We start from the raw sequence: 20116 nt of genomic DNA, 5'->3' as shown, positions 1-20116 counted from the left end.
TAAAAAAAAATTTCACGCCTACGCCTCCTAAGTGGCATTGCTATAGGCCAATGGGCTTTCTGCGGGAAATTGTTGATGAGTCGATGAGAGCGAATGGTGTGGTATGTAGATAAAACAGTTTAATTTCTGTAAAAACGCAAATAACTCATTATTTCCTTTTTACTTTTTTTGTAGATGGAACGCTCAGAAGAAAATGTGATGGGGCCTCCAATTGCCTCTTCTACGCGGTGGCCCGCAGCAGAGGGAAGGGAATTCGCAAAAACAAGACGGTCTATACACAAAACAAATTAATGATTTTCCTGTTTTGCAAGCTTTCCTCCAAACAGTATAAAAAGGATTTGATCCGACTTGTATCGGGGCACCCCATGCTCTGGCAGACCAATGACCCATTCTATAATAATAGAAGAAAGATTGCCGGAGCATGGGGGGAAATAGCCAGACATCTGGCGACCACCGTGGCCAGATGCCAGAAAGTTTGGCACCAGCTCCGGTACAAGTACCGAGCAATAAGGATACGTGAGCTGGCAGCGGTCAATAAGACAGGATGTAAGTAAGAATTTTCTAGACGCGCTGCAAATGTATGTAATAAAACACATTAAATCTTGCTTATATTTATTGATTATAATTTCAGATCCTCCTTCGCCTCCTAAGTGGCATTGCTATAGGCCAATGAGCTTTCTGCAGGAAACAGTTGATGAGTCGCTGAGAGCGAATGGTGTGGTATGTAGATAAAACAGTTTAATTTCTGTAAAAACGCAAATAACTCATTATTTCCTTTTTACTTATTTGTAGATAGAACGCTCAGAAGAAAATGTGATGGGGCCTCCAATTGCCTCTTCTGCGCGGTGGCCCGCAGCAGAGGGAAGGGAATTCGCAAAAACAAGACGGTCTATACACAAAACAAATTAATGATTTTCCTGTTTTGCAAGCTTTCCTCTAAAAATGAAAAACGGAAACTTATTCAACTTGTATCGGGGCACCTCATGCTCTGGTAGACCAATCACAACTTCTATAATAATAGAAAACAGACTGCCGGAGCATGGGGGGAAATAGCCAGGCATCTGGCGACCACCGTGGCCAGATGCCAGAAAGTTTGGCACCAGCTCCGGTACAAGTACCGAGCAATAAGGATACGTGAGCTGGCAGCGATTAAAGAAACAGGATGTAAGTAAGAATTTTCTAGACGCGCTGTAAATTTATCTAATAAAAAACATTAAATCTTGCTTATATTTATTGATTATAATTTCAGATCCCCCCCAAAATGTGATGGGGCCTCCAATTGCCTCTTCCACGCTGCGACCCGCTGCGGAATAGGAGAGCGTCGCATCGGAGGGAAGGGAAAAGAGTGCAGTTGGAGGCACCCATTACGAACGACGGGTCTACTGAGTGAGGCTATGGAATGCACAAATCTCTATTATAAAACTCTAGTAAAGGCTGATCAGTGTTACTTTACAGCAGATTCTTGGATGATTTTATTTAGTTTATTTGTGTTAGTTAGTTAGTTAGTAGTTAATGTTTTTAGATACATATTATGGATTTTTATCAACTCGCAAAAACAAGACGGTCTATACACAAAACAAATTAATGATTTTCCTATTTTGCAAGCATTCGTCTAAAAACGAAAAACAGAAATTGATCCGGCTTGTATCGGAGCACCCTATGCTCTGGCAGAGCGATCATATCTTCTATAACAAGAGTGTAAAATGGGGGTACCAGGATAGTAATACACAACGCTTTAGTTATCGTAGTTCGAGAAAAAAGAAGGGCCTTTATTATCTAAGCAATTGGCTTATTTGCAATTGGCAATTGGCCACTCACGGTAACTCATGTCTTACTCGGAAATGATCGTATCCGATTTATTGTGGTCCAACCTGACTACGCAGTTCTGTCCACCGTGACGCGCCACTCACCGGCAGCAGTCAACGGCTGTCGTATAATGTGTGCGTGAAAGGATGTGCGTGAGTTCCCGGGTCGCTGACCAGAGGAGCAGAAGGGAGAATAAGGGAGCGAAGAGAGAGAGAGGGAGTATACACATTCGTTCGGTAGGGCTAGATTAGGGAAAACGGGCCCGTTTTAGTATTAGGAATAGGGAATAAAGATTTTATAGTAATTTGTGTGTCGATCCATAAAAGTCTTGGTTATTGTTTTAATTGTTTTAATCCCCGGGCATCCGACACAAAACGAATCCTAACGAATAGTTGACTCGGAAATGATCGTATCCGAATCCTAACGAATAGTGTGTTGCACACTATCACAATAGAAGACAGACTGTCGGGGTATGGGGGGAATAGCCTATCGACTGACTACGACAGTGGCTAGTTGCCAGAAAATATGGCACCAGCTTCGGTACAAGTACCCGCTAAGTTAGACAGAGATCCGATAAGTTTGAAACTGACTTGGAAACTGAGTTGGTGAAATAATTCGGCACCCGAAGTAATCCGAAGCCGAAGCGAATCCGAGCGAAGGTCTTCACGAACCTTCGCTTTGTCTCTGCGTAGACCTTCATCAGCAGCAATAACCTGGGATATTGCTTCTGCGGTGAAGACTGAGGTATGGTCTTGTAGCCGGATGGCGCTATAGTCGATGCTGGAGCACATTCCACAACCAGTAGAACCGCTAAACCCTCAGGTATTTCTTGGTGCAGATTTGTGGTTGTTACCGGATAAAATTGCTACCTTCTGGAATATTACTTTGATGGTTGTCTTAGGGTTAATTTTAAAAACAAATTTGCTCCAAGATAGATTTATCGTAAATGTAACGACTTCTCTTGATTCCCGACTGGCTTCTCGGCATTGATCGGACAAGAACGGAGAACAAATATTGTCTGTTTTTCTTTAACGTTGAAGACTCTCTAGTGCTTTACGTCGAGTCTTAATGGCAAGGGCCACTTTTTTATTCCACAATGGCACGGACCTTCTTCCAACTGTACCCTGTTTAAGAGGGATACTAGTTAAGGCTGCATTTGTTATTATCCCTGTAAAATGAGTAAGGGAGAGAGGATCATTTAAGGATAATGTGTATGTCATTTCCATTTTGTATTTTTCCCAGTCAGCCGTCTCATATTTCCACCTGGGACGTTTTTGAGGGCTGTGGGTTAGTTGATGGCTTTGGACAAAAAGTGGGTAGTGATCACTGCCATGGGTATAGTTAGACCGACCCGCTAGAAACCAGACTGCAAGCTAGCATTCCACACCGGCTACGAGCAGACGAAGATGTAACGCTACACCGGCCACGAGCGGACAACGGCGACATGCGCAAGTAATGCGACACGCAGACCGATCGTGAGAACGGACCAATGCAGCCAGAAACCAGCGGCCTAGTTAGAAGATTAGCTCGTTAGGTTTAGTCAGTCGAAGTCGAAGTCTAGAATCAGCCAGATATAGTTAATAGTTTAGCTTTAGTCAGGAGTAATCCTGTTTGTGTAAAATAAAAATCTTTTTTTTATGGCCAACCGGTCTAGATAACGATTAACTGTATTGTTATGGATGTAAACAGAAAAAACTAGAAGCTATAGAAAAGAAAATAGCACAAAAATCGAAAATAGTGCCATGCCCACTAATAGGACAGGTATTTGTGGCTGTGTTTAAAAATTTAACATGTCGCCCTTTGTCAGCAATTACACTTTTTATACGAATCGGTCGTTAATAATTATTAACACATCCCATTAATCAAAACAGATCATCAATAAAACTTCGAAATCTATACGACTACTAGCTGGCCCGACAAACTTAGTTATTAAAAAAAAAATATATATATATATATATATATATATATATATATATATATATATATATATATATATATATATATATATATATATATATATATATATATATATATATATCCATTATTGATTTGTCAAAGTGTCGTATACAACACAACAATCCTGCTCTTTGTATGGGAGTTAGAAAATCATTATTAAATTAAGTTTAGTGTAACATCTGAACGATGTTTAAGTCTTAAAACCTTTTCTCATACCACCATAAGGTGTGTGCAAAGTTTCGTTGAAAATGATCCAGCCGTTTCGGAGGTTGCTCGCAACAAACACCGTGACATGAAATTTTTATATATATAGACTAGCTGATTTACCCGGTTTCACGCGGGATAAAATTAATGTCCCGTTTTTATTAAAAATAGAAAAATTTGCAATCCAAGGAGTATAAAACAACGATTACAATGATTACTATGGTTTTATCCCAAAGCTTCGATTCTTCTTATCGGTCGTAATAACAGTAGATAATTAAGATCTATTATCATCCGCTTGGGTACTACTGAGTTTTAGGTTTACCACGGAGTTTGAAAAAATTGAAATTTTGTGCTATTTTAAATGGTTTTTAAAATTTGCCGTAAAGAGAATTTCTTTTGAGTTTGGCATTTGATGTGTCAAATTAGTATAAGAACTGTCAAATTAAGAAAATCTAAACAAAATTAAATTAAGATAAGCTAAAAAGCGCGATTGCAAGGACTCGTGCGAGCTCGCAAACTGCTCGAAGTTGCTTGCGGGGTTTTAACACCAGTGTAAACTGCACTTAACACCGAGTGTCAAAGCGCTGTATACAACGACAACAATACTGCTCTTGGCATGGGATTAGAAAATTGGTTATAAAATAAGTTTAGTGCAACTTCTGAAAATGATGTGAGTCTTAAAACCTATTCTCATATCACCATAAGGTGTGTGCAAAGTTTCGTTGAAAATAATCCAGCCGTTTCGGAGCTTGCTCGCAACAAACACCGTGACACGAGATTTTTATAGATATAGATAGATTAGAACCGAGGAGAAATGCTTTTCAGTCGTGAAAGATCAAACTTTCATACAAAATGGATGACCTGCCCATGAATGAAACATTTGCTCAAACATTATTAATCATTTCGTTCTATTGCAGGTGAGAACAGAATTAGACGCAGCAGAAACAGCAAAAGCTGCAGATGCAGCAGAAGCTGCTGAAGCTGCAGAAGCGGCAGACGCATTAGCAGCAGCAAAAGCAGCAGCAGCAGAAAAAGCAGCAGAAGCTATAGCAGCAGCAGCAGCAGCAGCAGTAGCAAAAGCAGCAGAAGCTATAGCAGCAGCAGTAGCAGCAGCAGCAGTAGCAGCAGCAGAAGCAGCAGCAAAAGCATCAGCAGTGTTGTGGGCAGCCGTGCCGACCCCTGGACTTGCCGTGGCAGTTGCGCTGCCACCGGTCAACGTCCAGGAGGACGACAGTGTGTCACACACACTGTCGCACACACTAAGCAGCGCAAGGCTTAGTGTGTGCCAAGCGCACAGTTAGAGTGTGTTTGCGAGCCGATCGAGCAGGAGCTCTCGGCAGGGGCGCTCGGTGCGGCTGGTGTGCGGCCACCGTACTATTATATTTTAAAGTGTATTGTTTGTTTTCGTTTATGTTTTATTTATTATGTACTTTGTATAAAGTGTCTAAATAAATACAAAAGAGCAGTTCATAACAGTGGCGACGAGGATGGGATCCTCCTGCGTAAGGGGGATCCAACAAGAACCCGCGGACGCCATCGCGATCGGGCCCATCTCGTTTTTGCTGCATCATCGCAGCGGCCATCGCGTTGGCACCGGTCCCCGTGCTTGCGGGACACCGCGAACGGTTTGGGTCGCCACCACCGCCAACACCGAGGCCCCCGGCTGCCGTCCCATCATTGGCGACCACATGGGCAGCCGAGCACACACTCTCGGCGACAAGGAAGGTCGTCGGGCTGCAGCCCCAGCAACGCCAGCAGCACCAGAGGTGAGGCACCTTTCCGCCTTGCTGCTGGAACATCGGATGGGCGTCACATCCGCCCATGCTGCAGCCCCAGCTTCATCGGGCGAGGACGCATTCCGCCCAGCTGCAGCAGCAGCAGTGCAAGCATCCATCGGCGACGAGCAATACCGCCCCGGCTCGAGCTCAGCACATCATCGGCGAGGCAGCAATTCCGCCGCGGCTCGAGCCCTGCCTCTCACCACGGCGACGTACCATTCCGCCTCGGCAGCACAACAGGATCGGCAACGCACAAGTTGCATCGGCTGCAACACAGCAGCACACATCGGCGCGAACGCTTTCGCCCTGGCTGTAGTTGAACAGGCGTCGCCAATTGCGCCTCGGCTACAGCCACAGTGTCCAGAGGGGACGAGGTAGCATGCCGTCCCGGCTGCAGTCGAACGGGCGTCACCAAATTGCAAATTGCCACAGCATAAAAGAAGGGCGATGAGCCAACGCATCGTAGGAGGGCGAGGAACAATGCCCATAATTTCAGATCCCCCTACGCCTCCTAAGTGGCACTGCTATAGGCCAATGAGCTTTCTGCAGGAAACAGTTGATGAGTCGCTGAGAGCGAATGGTGTGGTATGTAGATAAAACCAGTTTAATTTCTGTAAAAACGCAAATAACTCATTATTTCCTTTTACTTTTTTGTAGATAGAACGCTCAGAAGAAAATGTGATGGGGCCTCCAATTGCCTCTTCTGCGCGGTGGCCCGCCGCAGAGGGAAGGGAATTCGCAAAAACAAGACGGTCTATACACAAAACAAATTAATGATTTTCCTGTTTTGCAAGCTTTCCTCTAAAAATGAAAAACGGAAACTTATTCAACTTGTATCGGGGCACCCCATGCTCTGGCAGACAAATAACAACTATTATAATGATAGGAAACAGAATGCCGGAGCATGGGGGAAATAACCAGGCATCTGGCGATCACCGTGGCCAGATGCCAGAAAGTTTGGCACCAGCTCCGGTACAAGTACCGAGCAATAAGGATACGTGAGCTGGCAGCGGTCAATAAGACAGGATGTAAGTAAGAATTTTCTAGACGCGCTGCAATGTATGTAATAAAACACATTAAATCTTGCTTATATTTATTGATTATAATTTCAGATCCCCCTTCGCCTCCTAAGTGGCACTGCTATAGGCCAATGAGCTTTCTGCAGGAAACAGTTGATGAGTCGCTGAGAGCGAATGGTGTGGTATGTAGATAAAACAGTTTAATTTCTATAAAAACGCAAATAACTCATTATTTCCTTTTTACTTTATTTGTAGATAGAACGCTCAGAAGAAAATGTGATGGGGCCTCCAATTGCCTCTTCTGCGCGGTGGCCCGCAGCAGAGGGAAGGGAATTCGCAAAAACAAGACGGTCTATACACAAAACAAATTAATGATTTTCCTGTTTTGCAAGCTTTCCTCTAAAAATGAAAAACGGAAACTTATTCAACTTGTATCGGGGCACCCCATGCTCTGGCAGACAAATAACAACTATTATAATGATAGGAAACAGAGTGCCGGAGCATGGGGGGAAATAACCAGGCATCTGGCGATCACCGTGGCCAGATGCCAGAAAGTTTGGCACCAGCTCCGGTACAAGTACCGAGCAATAAGGATACGTGAGCTGGCAGCGGTCAATAAGACAGGATGTAAGTAAGAATTTTCTAGACGCGCTGCAAATGTATGTAATAAAACACATTAAATCTTGCTTATATTTATTGATTATAATTTCAGATCCCCCTTCGCCTCCTAAGTGGCACTGCTATAGGCCAATGAGCTTTCTGCAGGAAACAGTTGATGAGTCGCTGAGAGCGAATGGTGTGGTATGTAGATAAAACAGTTTAATTTATGTAAAAACGCAAATAACTCATTATTTCCTTTTTACTTTATTTGTAGATAGAACGCTCAGAAGAAAATGTGATGGGGCCTCCAATTGCCTCTTCTGCGCGGTGGCCCGCAGCAGAGGGAAGGGAATTCGCAAAAACAAGACGGTCTATACACAAAACAAATTAATGATTTTCCTGTTTTGCAAGCTTTCCTCTAAAAATGAAAAACGGAAACTTATTCAACTTGTATCGGGGCACTCCATGCTCTGGCAGACAAATAACAACTATTATAATAATAGGAAACAGACTGCCGGAGCATGGGGGGAAATAACCAGGCATCTGGCGATCACCGTGGCCAGATGCCAGAAAGTTTGGCACCAGCTCCGGTACAAGTACCGAGCAATAAGGATACGTGAGCTGGCAGCGGTCAATAAGACAGGATGTAAGTAAGAATTTTCTAGACGCGCTGCAAATGTATGTAATAAAACACATTAAATCTTGCTTATATTTATTGATTATAATTTCAGATCCCCCTTCGCCTCCTAAGTGGCACTGCTATAGGCCAATGAGCTTTCTGCAGGAAACAGTTGATGAGTCGCTGAGAGCGAATGGTGTGGTATGTAGATAAAACAGTTTAATTTCTGTAAAAACGCAAATAACTCATTATTTCCTTTTTACTTTATTGTAGATAGAACGCTCAGAAGAAAATGTGATGGGGCCTCCAATTGCCTCTTCTGCGCGGTGGCCCGCAGCAGAGGGAAGGGAATTCGCAAAAACAAGACGGTCTATACACAAAACAAATTAATGATTTTCCTGTTTTGCAAGCTTTCCTCTAAAAATGAAAAACGGAAACTTATTCAACTTGTATCGGGGCACTCCATGCTCTGGCAGACAAATAACAACTATTATAATAATAGGAAACAGACTGCCGGAGCATGGGGGGAAATAACCAGGCATCTGGCGACCACCGTGGCCAGATGCCAGAAAGTTTGGCACCAGCTCCGGTACAAGTACCGAGCGATCAGGGTACGTGAGCTGGCAGCGATAAAAGAAACAGGATGCAAGTAAGAGTTTTCTAGACGCGCTGCAAATGTATCTAATAAAACACATTAAATCTTGCTTATATTTATTGATTATAATTTCAGATATCCCTACGCCTCCTAAGTGGCATTGCTATAGGCCAATGGGCTTTCTGCGGGAAACAGATCATGAGTCGCTGAGAGCGAATGGTGTGGTATGTAGATAAAACAGTTTAATTTCTGTAAAAACGCAAATAACTCATTATTTCCTTTTTACTTTATTTGTAGATAGAACGCTCAGAAGAAAATGTGATGGGGCCTCCAATTGCCTCTTCTGCGCGGTGGCCCGCAGCAGAGGGAAGGGAATTCGCAAAAACAAGACGGTCTATACACAAAACAAATTAATGATTTTCCTGTTTTGCAAGCTTTCCTCCAAACAGTATAAAAAGGATTTGATCCGACTTGTATCGGGGCACCCCATGCTCTGGCAGACCAATGACCCATTCTATAATAATAGAAGAAAGATTGCCGGAGCATGGGGGGAAATAGCCAGGCATCTGGCGACCACCGTGGCCAGATGCCAGAAAGTTTCTCACCAGCTCCGGTACAAGTACCGAGCGATCAGGGTACGTGAGCTGGCAGCGATAGAAGAAACTGGATGTAAGTAAGAGTTTTCTAGACGCGCTGTAAATTTATCTAATAAAAAAACATTAAATCTTGCTTATATTAACGATTATAATTTCAGATCCCCCGACGTCTCCTAAGTGGCATTGCTATAGGCCAATGAGCTTTCTGCGGGAAATAGTTGATGAGTCGATGAGAGCGAATGGTGTGGTATGTAGATAAAACAGTTTGATTTCTGTAAAAACGCAAATAACTCATTATTTCCTTTTTACTTTTTTGTAGATAGAACGCTCAGAAGAAAGTGTGATGGGGCCTCTAATTGCCTCCTCTACGCGGTGGCCCGCAGCAGAGGGAAGGGAATTCGCAAAAACAAGACGGTCTATACACAAAACAAATTAATGATTTTCCTGTTTTGCAAGCTTTCCTCTAAAAATGAAAAACGGAAACTTATTCAACTTGTATCGGGGCACTCCATGCTCTGGCAGACAAATAACAACTATTATAATAATAGGAAACAGACTGCCGGAGCATGGGGGGAAATAACCAGGCATCTGGCGACCACCGTGGCCAGATGCCAGAAAGTTTGGCACCAGCTCCGGTACAAGTACCGAGCGATCAGGGTACGTGAGCTGGCAGCGATAAAAGAAACAGGATGCAAGTAAGAGTTTTCTAGACGCGCTGCAAATGTATCTTATAAAACACATTAAATCTTGCTTATATTTATTGATTATAATTTCAGATATCCCTACGCCTCCTAAGTGGCATTGCTATAGGCCAATGGGCTTTCTGCGGGAAACAGTTCATGAGTCGCTGAGAGCGAATGGTGTGGTATGTAGATAAAACAGTTTAATTTCTGTAAAAACGCAAATAACTCATTATTTCCTTTTTACTTTATTTGTAGATAGAACGCTCAGAAGAAAATGTGATGGGGCCTCCAATTGCCTCTTCTACGCGGTGGCCCGCAGCAGAGGGAAGGGATTCGCAAAAACAAGACGGTCTACACACAAAACAAATAATGATTTTCCTGTTTTGCAAGCTTTCCTCCAAACAGTATAAAAAGGATTTGATCCGACTTGTATCGGGGCACCCCATGCTCTGGCAGACCAATGACCCATTCTATAATAATAGAAGAAAGATTGCCGGAGCATGGGGGGAAATAGCCAGGCATCTGGGGACCACCGTGGCCAGATGCCAGAAAGTTTGGCACCAGCTCCGGTACAAGTATCGTGCGATCAGGGTACGTGAGCTGGCAGCGGCCAACAAGACAGGATGTAAGTAAGAATTTTCTAGACGCGCTGTAAATGTATCTAATAAAACACATTAAATCGTGCTTATATTTATTGATAATAATTTCAGATCCCAATCCCCCTCCCCAATCCCCTACGTGGCACTGCTATAGGCCTCTGAATTTTCTGCGGGAAACAGTTCATGAGTCGCTGAGAGCGAATGGTGTGGTATGTAGATAAAACAGTTTAATTTCTGTAAAAACGCAAATAACTCATTATTTCCTTTTTACTTTATTTGTAGATAGAACGCTCAGAAGAAAATGTGATGGGGCCTCCAATTGCCTCTTCTGCGCGGTGGCCCGCAGCAGAGGGAAGGGAATTCGCAAAAACAAGACGGTCTATACACAAAACAAATTAATGATTTTCCTGTTTTGCAAGCTTTCCTCTAAAAATGAAAAACGGAAACTTATTCAACTTGTATCGGGGCACTCCATGCTCTGGCAGACAAATAACAACTATTATAATAAAAGGAAACAGACTGCCGGAGCATGGGGGGAAATAGCCAGGCATCTGGCGACCACCGTGGCCAGATGCCAGAAAGTTTGGCACCAGCTCCGGTACAAGTACCGAGCGATCAGGGTACGTCAGCTGGCAGCGATAAAAGAAACAGGATGCAAGTAAGAGTTTTCTAGACGCGCTGCAAATGTATCTAATAAAACACATTACATCTTGCTTATATTTATTGATTATAATTTCAGATATCCCTACGCCTCCTAAGTGGCATTGCTATAGGCCAATGGGCTTTCTGCGGGAAACAGTTCATGAGTCGCTGAGAGCGAATGGTGTGGTATGTAGATAAAACAGTTTAATTTCTGTAAAAACGCAAATAACTCATTATTTCCTTTTTACTTTATTTGTAGATAGAACGCTCAGAAGAAAATGTGATGGGGCCTCCAATTGCCTCTTCTGCGCGGTGGCCCGCAGCAGAGGGAAGGGAATTCGCAAAAACAAGACGGTCTATACACAAAACAAATTAATGATTTTCCTGTTTTGCAAGCTTTCCTCTAAAAATGAAAAACGGAAACTTATTCAACTTGTATCGGGGCACTCCATGCTCTGGCAGACAAATAACAACTATTATAATAATAGGAAACAGACTGCCGGAGCATGGGGGGAAATAACCAGGCATCTGGCGATCACCGTGGCCAGATGCCAGAAAGTTTGGCACCAGCTCCGGTACAAGTACCGAGCAATAAGGATACGTGAGCTGGCAGCGGTCAATAAGACAGGATGTAAGTAAGAATTTTCTAGACGCGCTGCAAATGTATGTAATACAGGGTTTTCCAGGAGTTCTCATAGCTGTGGGACACTTAATTGACTCCTTCTTACGTGAAATGAACTTAATGTAATGGGAATTCGACTCTATAGCATCCTTGTTGGACAAATCCAATAGGAATTTCCAACGAGCCTGTCCAAAAAGGGTGCCTTAGAGTCCAATTTTCATCATATGAAGTACACTTCCGATAAGAAAGAGTCAAGGAAGTGTCCCACAACTATGAGAACACCTGGAAAACCCTGTAAAACACATTAAATCTTGCTTATATTTATTGATTATAATTTCAGATCCCCCTTCGCCTCCTAAGTGGCATTGCTATAGGCCAATGAGCTTTCTGCGGGAAATAGTTGATGAGTCGATGAGAGCGAATGGTGTGGTATGTAGATAAAACAGTTTGATTTATGTAAAAACGCAAATAACTCATTATTTCCTTTTTACTTTTTTGTAGATAGAACGCTCAGAAGAAAATGTGATGGGGCCTCCAATTGCCTCTTCTACGCGGTGGCCCGCAGCAGAGGGAAGGGAATTCGCAAAACAAGACGGTCTATACACAAAACAAATTAATGATTTTCCTGTTTTGCAAGCTTTCCTCCAAACAGTATAAAAAGGATTTGATCCGACTTGTATCGGGGCACCCCATGCTCTGGCAGACCAATGACCCATTCTATAATAATAGAAGAAAGATTGCCGGAGCATGGGGGGAAATAGCCAGGCATCTGGCGACCACCGTGGCCAGATGCCAGAAAGTTTGGCACCAGCTCCGGTACAAGTACCGAGCGATCAGGGTACGTGAGCTGGCAGCGATAAAAGAAACAGGATGCAAGTAAGAGTTTTCTAGACGCGCTGCAAATGTATCTAATAAAACACATTAAATCTTGCTTATATTTATTGATTATAATTTCAGATCCCAATTCCCCTCCTAAGTGGCATTGTTATAGGCATATGAGTTTTCTGCGGGAAACAGTTGATGTTTCGCTGAGAGCAAATGGTGCGGTATGTAGATAAAACAGTTTGATTTGTGAAAAACCACAAACAACTCATTATTTCCTTTTTACTTTTTTGTAGATAGAACGCTCAGAAGAAAATGTGATGGGGCCTCCAATTGCCTCTTCTACGCGGTGGCCCGCAGCAGAGGGAAGGGAATTCGCAAAACCATATGCCTTCGCCTCCTAAGTGGCATTGCTATAGGCCAATGAGCTTTCTGCGGGAAATAGTTGATGAGTCGATGAGAGCGAATGGTGTGGTATGTAGATAAAACAGTTTGATTTATGTAAAAACGCAAATAACTCATTATTTCCTTTTTACTTTTTTGTAGATAGAACGCTCAGAAGAAAATGTGATGGGGCCTCCAATTGCCTCTTCTACGCGGTGGCCCGCAGCAGAGGGAAGGGAATTCGCAAAAACAAGACGGTCTATACACAAAACAAATTAATGATTTTCCTGTTTTGCAAGTGTTGGGAAGTGCCCTCGTGTAGACGGCCTTACAGATGCAGATGCTGCATGGGCCTCCTTCTCTCAGGTGGCAGGGACTGTCACCTGGAGACGAAGCAAGCACGAAGAGGACACTCCCCCACGAGCCGAGCCGAGAGATAGACGTGAGCGGGTCTCCGTCTAAGGATTTGTTGATTATAAGTTTCATTGTAATAGATATAAGTTTTATAATCAGAGACCGTTATGTTTTGTTTACCGTCAAGTAAAGTTGAGAACGTAGACATAACAGCTTTCCTCCAAACAGTATAAAAAGGATTTGATCCGACTTGTATCGGGGCACCCCATGCTCTGGCAGACCAATGACCCATTCTATAATCATAGAAGAAAGATTGCCGGAGCATGGGGGGAAATAGCCAGGCATCTGGCGACCACCGTGGCCAGATGCCAGAAAGTTTGGCACCAGCTCCGGTACAAGTACCGAGCAATAAGGATACGTGAGCTGGCAGCGGTCAATAAGACAGGATGTAAGTAAGAATTTTCTAGACGCGCTGCAAATGTATCTAATAAAACACATTAAATCTTGCTTATATTTATTGATAATAATTTCCGATATCCCTACGCCTCCTAAGTGGCATTGCTATAGGCCAATGAGCTTTCTGCGGGAAATAGTTGATGAGTCGATGAGAGCGAATGGTGTGGTATGTAGATAAAACAGTTTGATTTATGTAAAAACGCAAATAACTCATTATTTCCTTTTTACTTTTTTGTAGATAGAACGCTCAGAAGAAAATGTGATGGGGCCTCCAATTGCCTCTTCTACGCGGTGGCCCGCAGCAGAGGGAAGGGAATTCGCAAAAACAAGACGGTCTATACACAAAACAAATTAATGATTTTCCTGTTTTGCAAGCTTTCCTCCAAACAGTATAAAAAGGATTTGATCCGACTTGTATCGGGGCACCCCATGCTCTGGCAGACCAATGACCCATTCTATAATAATAGAAGAAAGATTGCCGGAGCATGGGGGGAAATAGCCAGGCATCTGGCGACCACCGTGGCCAGATGCCAGAAAGTTTGGCACCAGCTCCGGTACAAGTACCGAGCGATCAGGGTACGTGAGCTGGCAGCGATAAAAGAAACAGGATGCAAGTAAGAGTTTTCTAGACGCGCTGCAAATGTATCTAATAAAACACATTAAATCTTGCTTATATTTATTGATTATAATTTCAGATATCCCTACGCCTCCTAAGTGGCATTGCTATAGGCCAATGGGCTTTCTGCGGGAAACAGTTCATGAGTCGCTGAGAGCGAATGGTGTGGTATGTAGATAAAACAGTTTGATTTATGTAAAAACGCAAATAACTCATTATTTCCTTTTTACTTTTTTGTAGATAGAACGCTCAGAAGAAAATGTGATGGGGCCTCCAATTGCCTCTTCTGCGCGGTGGCCCGCAGCAGAGGGAAGGGAATTCGCAAAAACAAGACGGTCTATACACATAACAAATTAATGATTTTCCTATTTTGCAAGCATTCCTCTAAAAATGAAAAACGAAATCTTATTTAACTTGTATCGGGGCACCTGATGCTCTGGTAGACCAATCACAACTTCTATAATAATAGAAAACAGACTGCCGGAGCATGGGGGGAAATAGCCAGGCATCTGGCGACCACCGTGGCCAGATGCCAGAAAGTTTGGCACCAGCTCCGGTACAAGTACCGAGCAATAAGGATACGTGAGCTGGCAGCGGTCAATAAGACAGGATGTAAGTAAGAATTTTCTAGACGCGCTGCAAATGTATGTAATAAAACACATTAAATCTTGCTTATATTTATTGATTATAATTTCAGATTTATTGATTATAATTTCAGATCCCAATTCCCCTCCTAAGTGGCATTGTTATAGGCATATGAGTTTTCTGCGGGAAACAGTTGATGTTTCGCTGAGAGCAAATGGTGCGGTATGTAGATAAAACAGTTTGATTTGTGAAAAACCACAAACAACTCATTATTTCCTTTTACTTTTTGTAGATAGAACGCTCAGAAGAAAATGTGATGGGGCCTCCAATTGCCTCTTCTACGCGGTGGCCCGCAGCAGAGGGAAGGGAATTCGCAAAACATATGCCTTCGCCTCCTAAGTGGCATTGCTATAGGCCAATGAGCTTTCTGCGGGAAATAGTTGATGAGTCGATGAGAGCGAATGGTGTGGTATGTAGATAAAACAGTTTGATTTATGTAAAAACGCAAATAACTCATTATTTCCTTTTTACTTTTTTGTAGATAGAACGCTCAGAAGAAAATGTGATGGGGCCTCCAATTGCCTCTTCTACGCGGTGGCCCGCAGCAGAGGGAAGGGAATTCGCAAAAACAAGACGGTCTATACACAAAACAAATTAATGATTTTCCTGTTTTGCAAGTGTTGGGAAGTGCCCTCGTGTAGACGGCCTTACAGATGCAGATGCTGCATGGGCCTCCTTCTCTCAGGTGGCAGGGACTGTCACCTGGAGACGAAGCAAGCACGAAGAGGACACTCCCCACGAGCCGAGCCGAGAGATAGACGTGAGCGGGTCTCCGTCTAAGGATTTGTTGATTATAAGTTTCATTGTAATAGATATAAGTTTTTATAATCAGAGACCGTTATGTTTTGTTTACCGTCAAGTAAAGTTGAGAACGTAGACATAACAACTGGCGACGAGTTTTAAAGTGATCGTGTTGTTTTGTGTCCGTCAAAAGCAACATTTGGAACCCGAAGTTACGTAGTGCGCGTCGTATTTATTTATTTATTCGTGTACGTGCGTTCGCGTTAAGTGTTTTTAAAATACCACCAAGACGAAAAAGGGCTAGAATGAACAGCCAAGGCGACCAGGAGGCGGATGAACAGCGTAGGCAATCGCAGCAATGGTTTCAACACGCTTTGCCTCCAGGACCGGCAAATCCTGCTCCAGTACCAGCGATGCCGCCATTTCAGATGCCAACAGCCGAGAATGGTGTACCGCCATCGCAACTTGCAGGAACGTCGGGTCATCAACCTACGCCGGGAACGTCGGACGTAATGCAAATCGTGCTGCAACTCCAAGCGCAAGTGAACAAATTACTTTTAATTCATCGTGAAGGTAATGTTTCACAACCACCGCTTGTATCATCGCCAGCCCCAAACCACCAGCAAATTCTAGATTCGCTTAGTGGTCATATAAAAGAGTTTCGCTTCGACGAAGAGGAAAGGGTTACCTTCGTGAATTGGTTTTCTCGATACGAAGATTTATTCGCTAAGGACGCTTCGAAGCTCGATGATGCAGCAAAAGTGCAGCTATTAATTCGGAAGTTGGGCAGTAGCGAATACAACAGATACGCCAGTTTTATTTTGCCAAAACATGCTCGCGATTACACGTTCGACGAAACCGTAAAGAAACTCACAGCTCTTTTTGGCAGCAAAGAGTCCGTTTTGAGAAGACGTTATAAGTGTTTGAATACCACAAGCATATAGTGAGGATTATCTGTCCTTTGCTTGCCGGGTGAACAGAGCGTGTGTGGACTTTGAGGTAGGCAAAATAAGCGAAGAACAACTGAAGTGTCTCATCTTCGTGTGCGGGTTACGGAACGAAAGCGACGAAGAGATTCGTACTCGACTTCTTTCACTAATAGAAAACCGGCCGGAGGTACGCCTTGAAGATTTAACGGAAGAGTGCCAACGTGTACTAAATTTGAAAATGGATAGCGCAATGATAGAAAAAACACCCATAGAAAAAGTGTTAGCAGTAGCAAAGAGCAATGATCGATAATATGGTAGAAGACAAAATGGTTACGAGAATATTCAACACACACAACAGCCAAACTATCAGTATGGCCGCGCTAGAAGCTACTGGCTGTGTGGAGGCGACCATCATGCAATAAAGTGCACTCTTAAAAATTATAAATGCTCCATTTGCAACACTATGGGACACAAAGAAGGCTACTGTAGCTCGGCATTTCGTTGGAACGCGAGCAGAAGAAAAAGTGCGATCAGAAGCGTTACGATTATGGAAGTTGGAAACGGGCGAGGAAGAAACATCGATGTGCTGATAAATCGAACTAGGGTGAGAATGATGGTGGATACCGGCGCAGACATAACCATCGTTTCATCGAGATTGTGGCAACAGATGGGGGAACCAGTGTTGAAACCATCAACGATAATGGCAAGAACGGCATCGGGGGAGCAGCTGAATCTACCTGGGGAGTTTACTGCTGAAATTACACTAGCCCAACAACGCGAAGATTGTGTGATACGAGTGGCCTCGGAGAACCTCTCACTTTTTGGAAGAGATGCGATGGACATTTTCAACCTCTGGAACGTACCGCTGGCAACTGTTTGCAACCAACTGTCTTCGGTGAGCATGGGTTCTAACTATTTTAAAGATTTTGAAGATCTATTTTTAGATGAACCAGGATGCTGCAAGAAAGGAAGAATCCAGTTGGTCCTAAAAGAAGGCGCGATTCCAGTTTTTCGTCCTAAGAGACCGGTGGCGTACGCTATGATGGCAGCTGTTAATGGAGAACTGGATCGGCTGGAGCGAGAGGGAATTATCACCCCCGTAGATTATTCGTCATGGGCCGCGCCTATTGTGGTAGTGCGCAAGGCCAACGGATCAATACGCATCTGTGGAGACTATTCTACGGGGCTGAACGATGCGTTGCAACCCCATCAGTATCCGATTCCGCGCCCTGAAGACATTTTTACCGCATTAGGACAGTCGAAAATTTTTAGTCAAATAGACCTATCAGACGCTTTTCTCCAAGTAGAGGTAGAGGAAAATTGTCGCGAGCTCCTTACCGTGAATACCCATAGGGGTTTATATGTATACAATCGCCTTCCACCCGGTATAAAATCTGCGCCAGGGCCTTCCAGCAACTCATGGACACTATGTTGTCGGGATTGAATGATGTGGCCGCATACCTGGATGATATCGTAGTAGGTGGAGTTGATGAAACCACACACAGACAAAATCTGCGAGCAGTGGTTACCAGACTGCGTGAGCATGGGTTTAAGATTAGACGAGAGAAATGTACGTTTATGAAAAAGGAGTTAAAGTATTTAGGACATATTTTGGATCGTAACGGGTTGCGACCAGACCCTACTAAGGTTGAGGCTATACTCAAGATGCCGGCTCCAAAGCAGCTATCTGAGGTGCGATCCTTCTTAGGTGCAATCAATTTTTACGGTCGATTTGTACCACAAATGCGCAATCTGCGGTACCCCTTGGATGAGTTGTTGAAAAAGGAAGGGGCATTTCAGTGGACTCCTGAGTGTCAAAATGCTTTTCAAATGTTCAAACGAATTTTAAAATCGGATCTACTTTTGACACATTACGACCCAAGTAAAGAAATTATAGTAGCTGCTGATGCTTCTTCTGTAGGCGTCGGAGCGACGATTAGCCATCGCATGGAGGATGGAACCTTGAAAGTAGTACAGCATGCAGCAAGAGCATTGACAAAAGCAGAAATGAACTACAGTCAGCCAGATCGCGAGGGTTTAGCCGTGATATTTGCTGTTACAAAGTTCCACCGCATGATTTATGGGCGTAGATTCATGTTACAAACGGATCATGCTCCGCTGTTAAGAATTTTTGGTGCACGCACAGGTATACCAATTTACACAGCAAATAGGCTCCAGCGTTGGGCTTTAACGTTGCTGCTATATGATTTTAAAATTGAGTACGTGCCAACAGACAAATTTGGTAACGCTGATATATTGTCCCGACTGATAGAAGAACACGAGCACCCAGAAGAAGATTATGTTATAGCGAGCATCGAATTAGACAATGACATGAATGCTATTATAGATAACGTAACTAAAGCAATGCCGCTAACATATAGCGATGTTAGGGAAGCAACTAAAAGAGATCCTACGTTGACAAAAGTATCAAAGTACATTCAGGAAGGTTGGCCTCAGAGAAAATCAAACGACATAATGTTGAGAAGCTTCCAGGCACGAAGCGAAGCATTAAGCACACTTAGAGAATGCATCTTATTTGGAGAGCGATTGGTCGTTCCAGAAGCATTGCGTAGGAAATGTTTGAGACAACTACACCTTGGACACCCCGGAATACAGCGTATGAAATCACTGGCGCGAAGCTATGTTTACTGGCCTGGTTTAGACTCGGAAATAGCTGAGTTAGTGAAGTCGTGTCCACAGTGCGCAGCAGCAGCAAAATCTCCTCCACATAGTACGTACGCCAATAGCCTGGCCCACTACGTCTGCTCCGTGGCAAAGAGTGCATGTGGATTATGCGGGACCAATCGATGGATTTTATTATCTCTTTGCAATCGATTCTTTCTCAAAGTGGCCAGAGATAGTGCAAACGACCAAAATCACGACTCAAGCAACGATTCGTATTTTACGTGGATTATTCGCAAGGCTGGGTATGCCGAATGTACTAGTTAGTGACAATGGCACTCAGTTCTCAAGTGCGGAATTTGGAGAATTCTGTACCACCAACGGGATAGAACATATTAGAACCGCTCCTTACCACCCCCAGTCGAATGGACAGGCGGAGCGATTCGTAGACTCTCTTAAGCGAGGACTAAAAAAAATCAGCGAGGGAGGAGCATCGGCTCAAGAGTCACTGGACATCTTTTTATTGATGTATAGAAGCTCACCCAATAGGCAGTTAGAAAACTGCAAATCACCAGCGGAACTGATGCTTGGGAGAAGAATGCGTACCTGCATGGAATTGCTTCGTATACCTCCCGAGTCTGAACCAGAATCTCCCGTGCCTCAACATCGCGTTCGCTGTTTCAAACGAGGCGATTTGGTATACGCGAAGGTCTATGCACAAAACAAATGGAAATGGAAAAAAAGGTGTTATAGAAGACAGGATGGGGAAGGTCATGTACCAAGTAGTCGATGAAGAAGGAAAAATATTTCGGTCACATATTAATCAGT

The 20116-nt window shown here is 43.6% G+C and overlaps 3 protein-coding genes across 17 annotated transcripts; all 3 read left to right on the top strand.

Moving 5' to 3' along the window:
• Positions 1-91: 91 nt before the first annotated feature.
• On the top strand, positions 92-1142 carry LOC121595438. The gene is made up of 4 exons (XM_041919435.1): positions 92-101; positions 175-546; positions 632-720; positions 793-1142. Exons 2-4 carry the CDS (start codon positions 291-293, stop codon positions 907-909), a joined length of 462 nt encoding a protein of 153 aa, XP_041775369.1. The 5' UTR covers positions 92-101; positions 175-290; the 3' UTR covers positions 910-1142.
• Positions 1143-6642: 5500 nt separating this feature from the next.
• On the top strand, positions 6643-13160 carry LOC121595424. Of its 15 annotated transcripts, none has more exons than XM_041919395.1 (13): positions 6643-6772; positions 6857-6940; positions 7019-7390; positions 7476-7559; positions 7638-8009; positions 8095-8178; positions 8256-8631; positions 8733-8801; positions 8875-9246; positions 9332-9420; positions 9493-9868; positions 9970-10038; positions 10112-10184. In XM_041919395.1, exons 1-8 carry the CDS (start codon positions 6649-6651, stop codon positions 8785-8787), a joined length of 1551 nt encoding a protein of 516 aa, XP_041775329.1. In that variant the 5' UTR covers positions 6643-6648; the 3' UTR covers positions 8788-8801; positions 8875-9246; positions 9332-9420; positions 9493-9868; positions 9970-10038; positions 10112-10184. The 15 variants fall into 15 exon arrangements, with proteins under 15 accessions (XP_041775329.1, XP_041775327.1, XP_041775326.1 ...); XM_041919393.1 differs by having other exon boundaries at positions 9950-10038; positions 10116-10184; XM_041919392.1 differs by having other exon boundaries at positions 9950-10038.
• A 3969-nt stretch (positions 13161-17129) lies between these two features.
• LOC121595429 (uncharacterized protein K02A2.6-like) lies at positions 17130-18172 on the top strand. The gene has a single exon (XM_041919420.1). It carries the CDS (start codon positions 17130-17132, stop codon positions 18108-18110), a length of 981 nt encoding a protein of 326 aa, XP_041775354.1. The 3' UTR covers positions 18111-18172.
• The last annotated feature ends 1944 nt before the right edge of the window (positions 18173-20116 follow it).

The sequence above is a fragment of the Anopheles merus genome, chromosome 3R (genome assembly GCF_017562075.2).
Source record: "Anopheles merus strain MAF chromosome 3R, AmerM5.1, whole genome shotgun sequence".
Classification (NCBI taxonomy): domain Eukaryota; kingdom Metazoa; phylum Arthropoda; class Insecta; order Diptera; family Culicidae; genus Anopheles; species Anopheles merus.
Note: the sequence above shows the minus strand (reverse complement) of the source record. Positions and strands in the feature narration are given on the sequence as shown.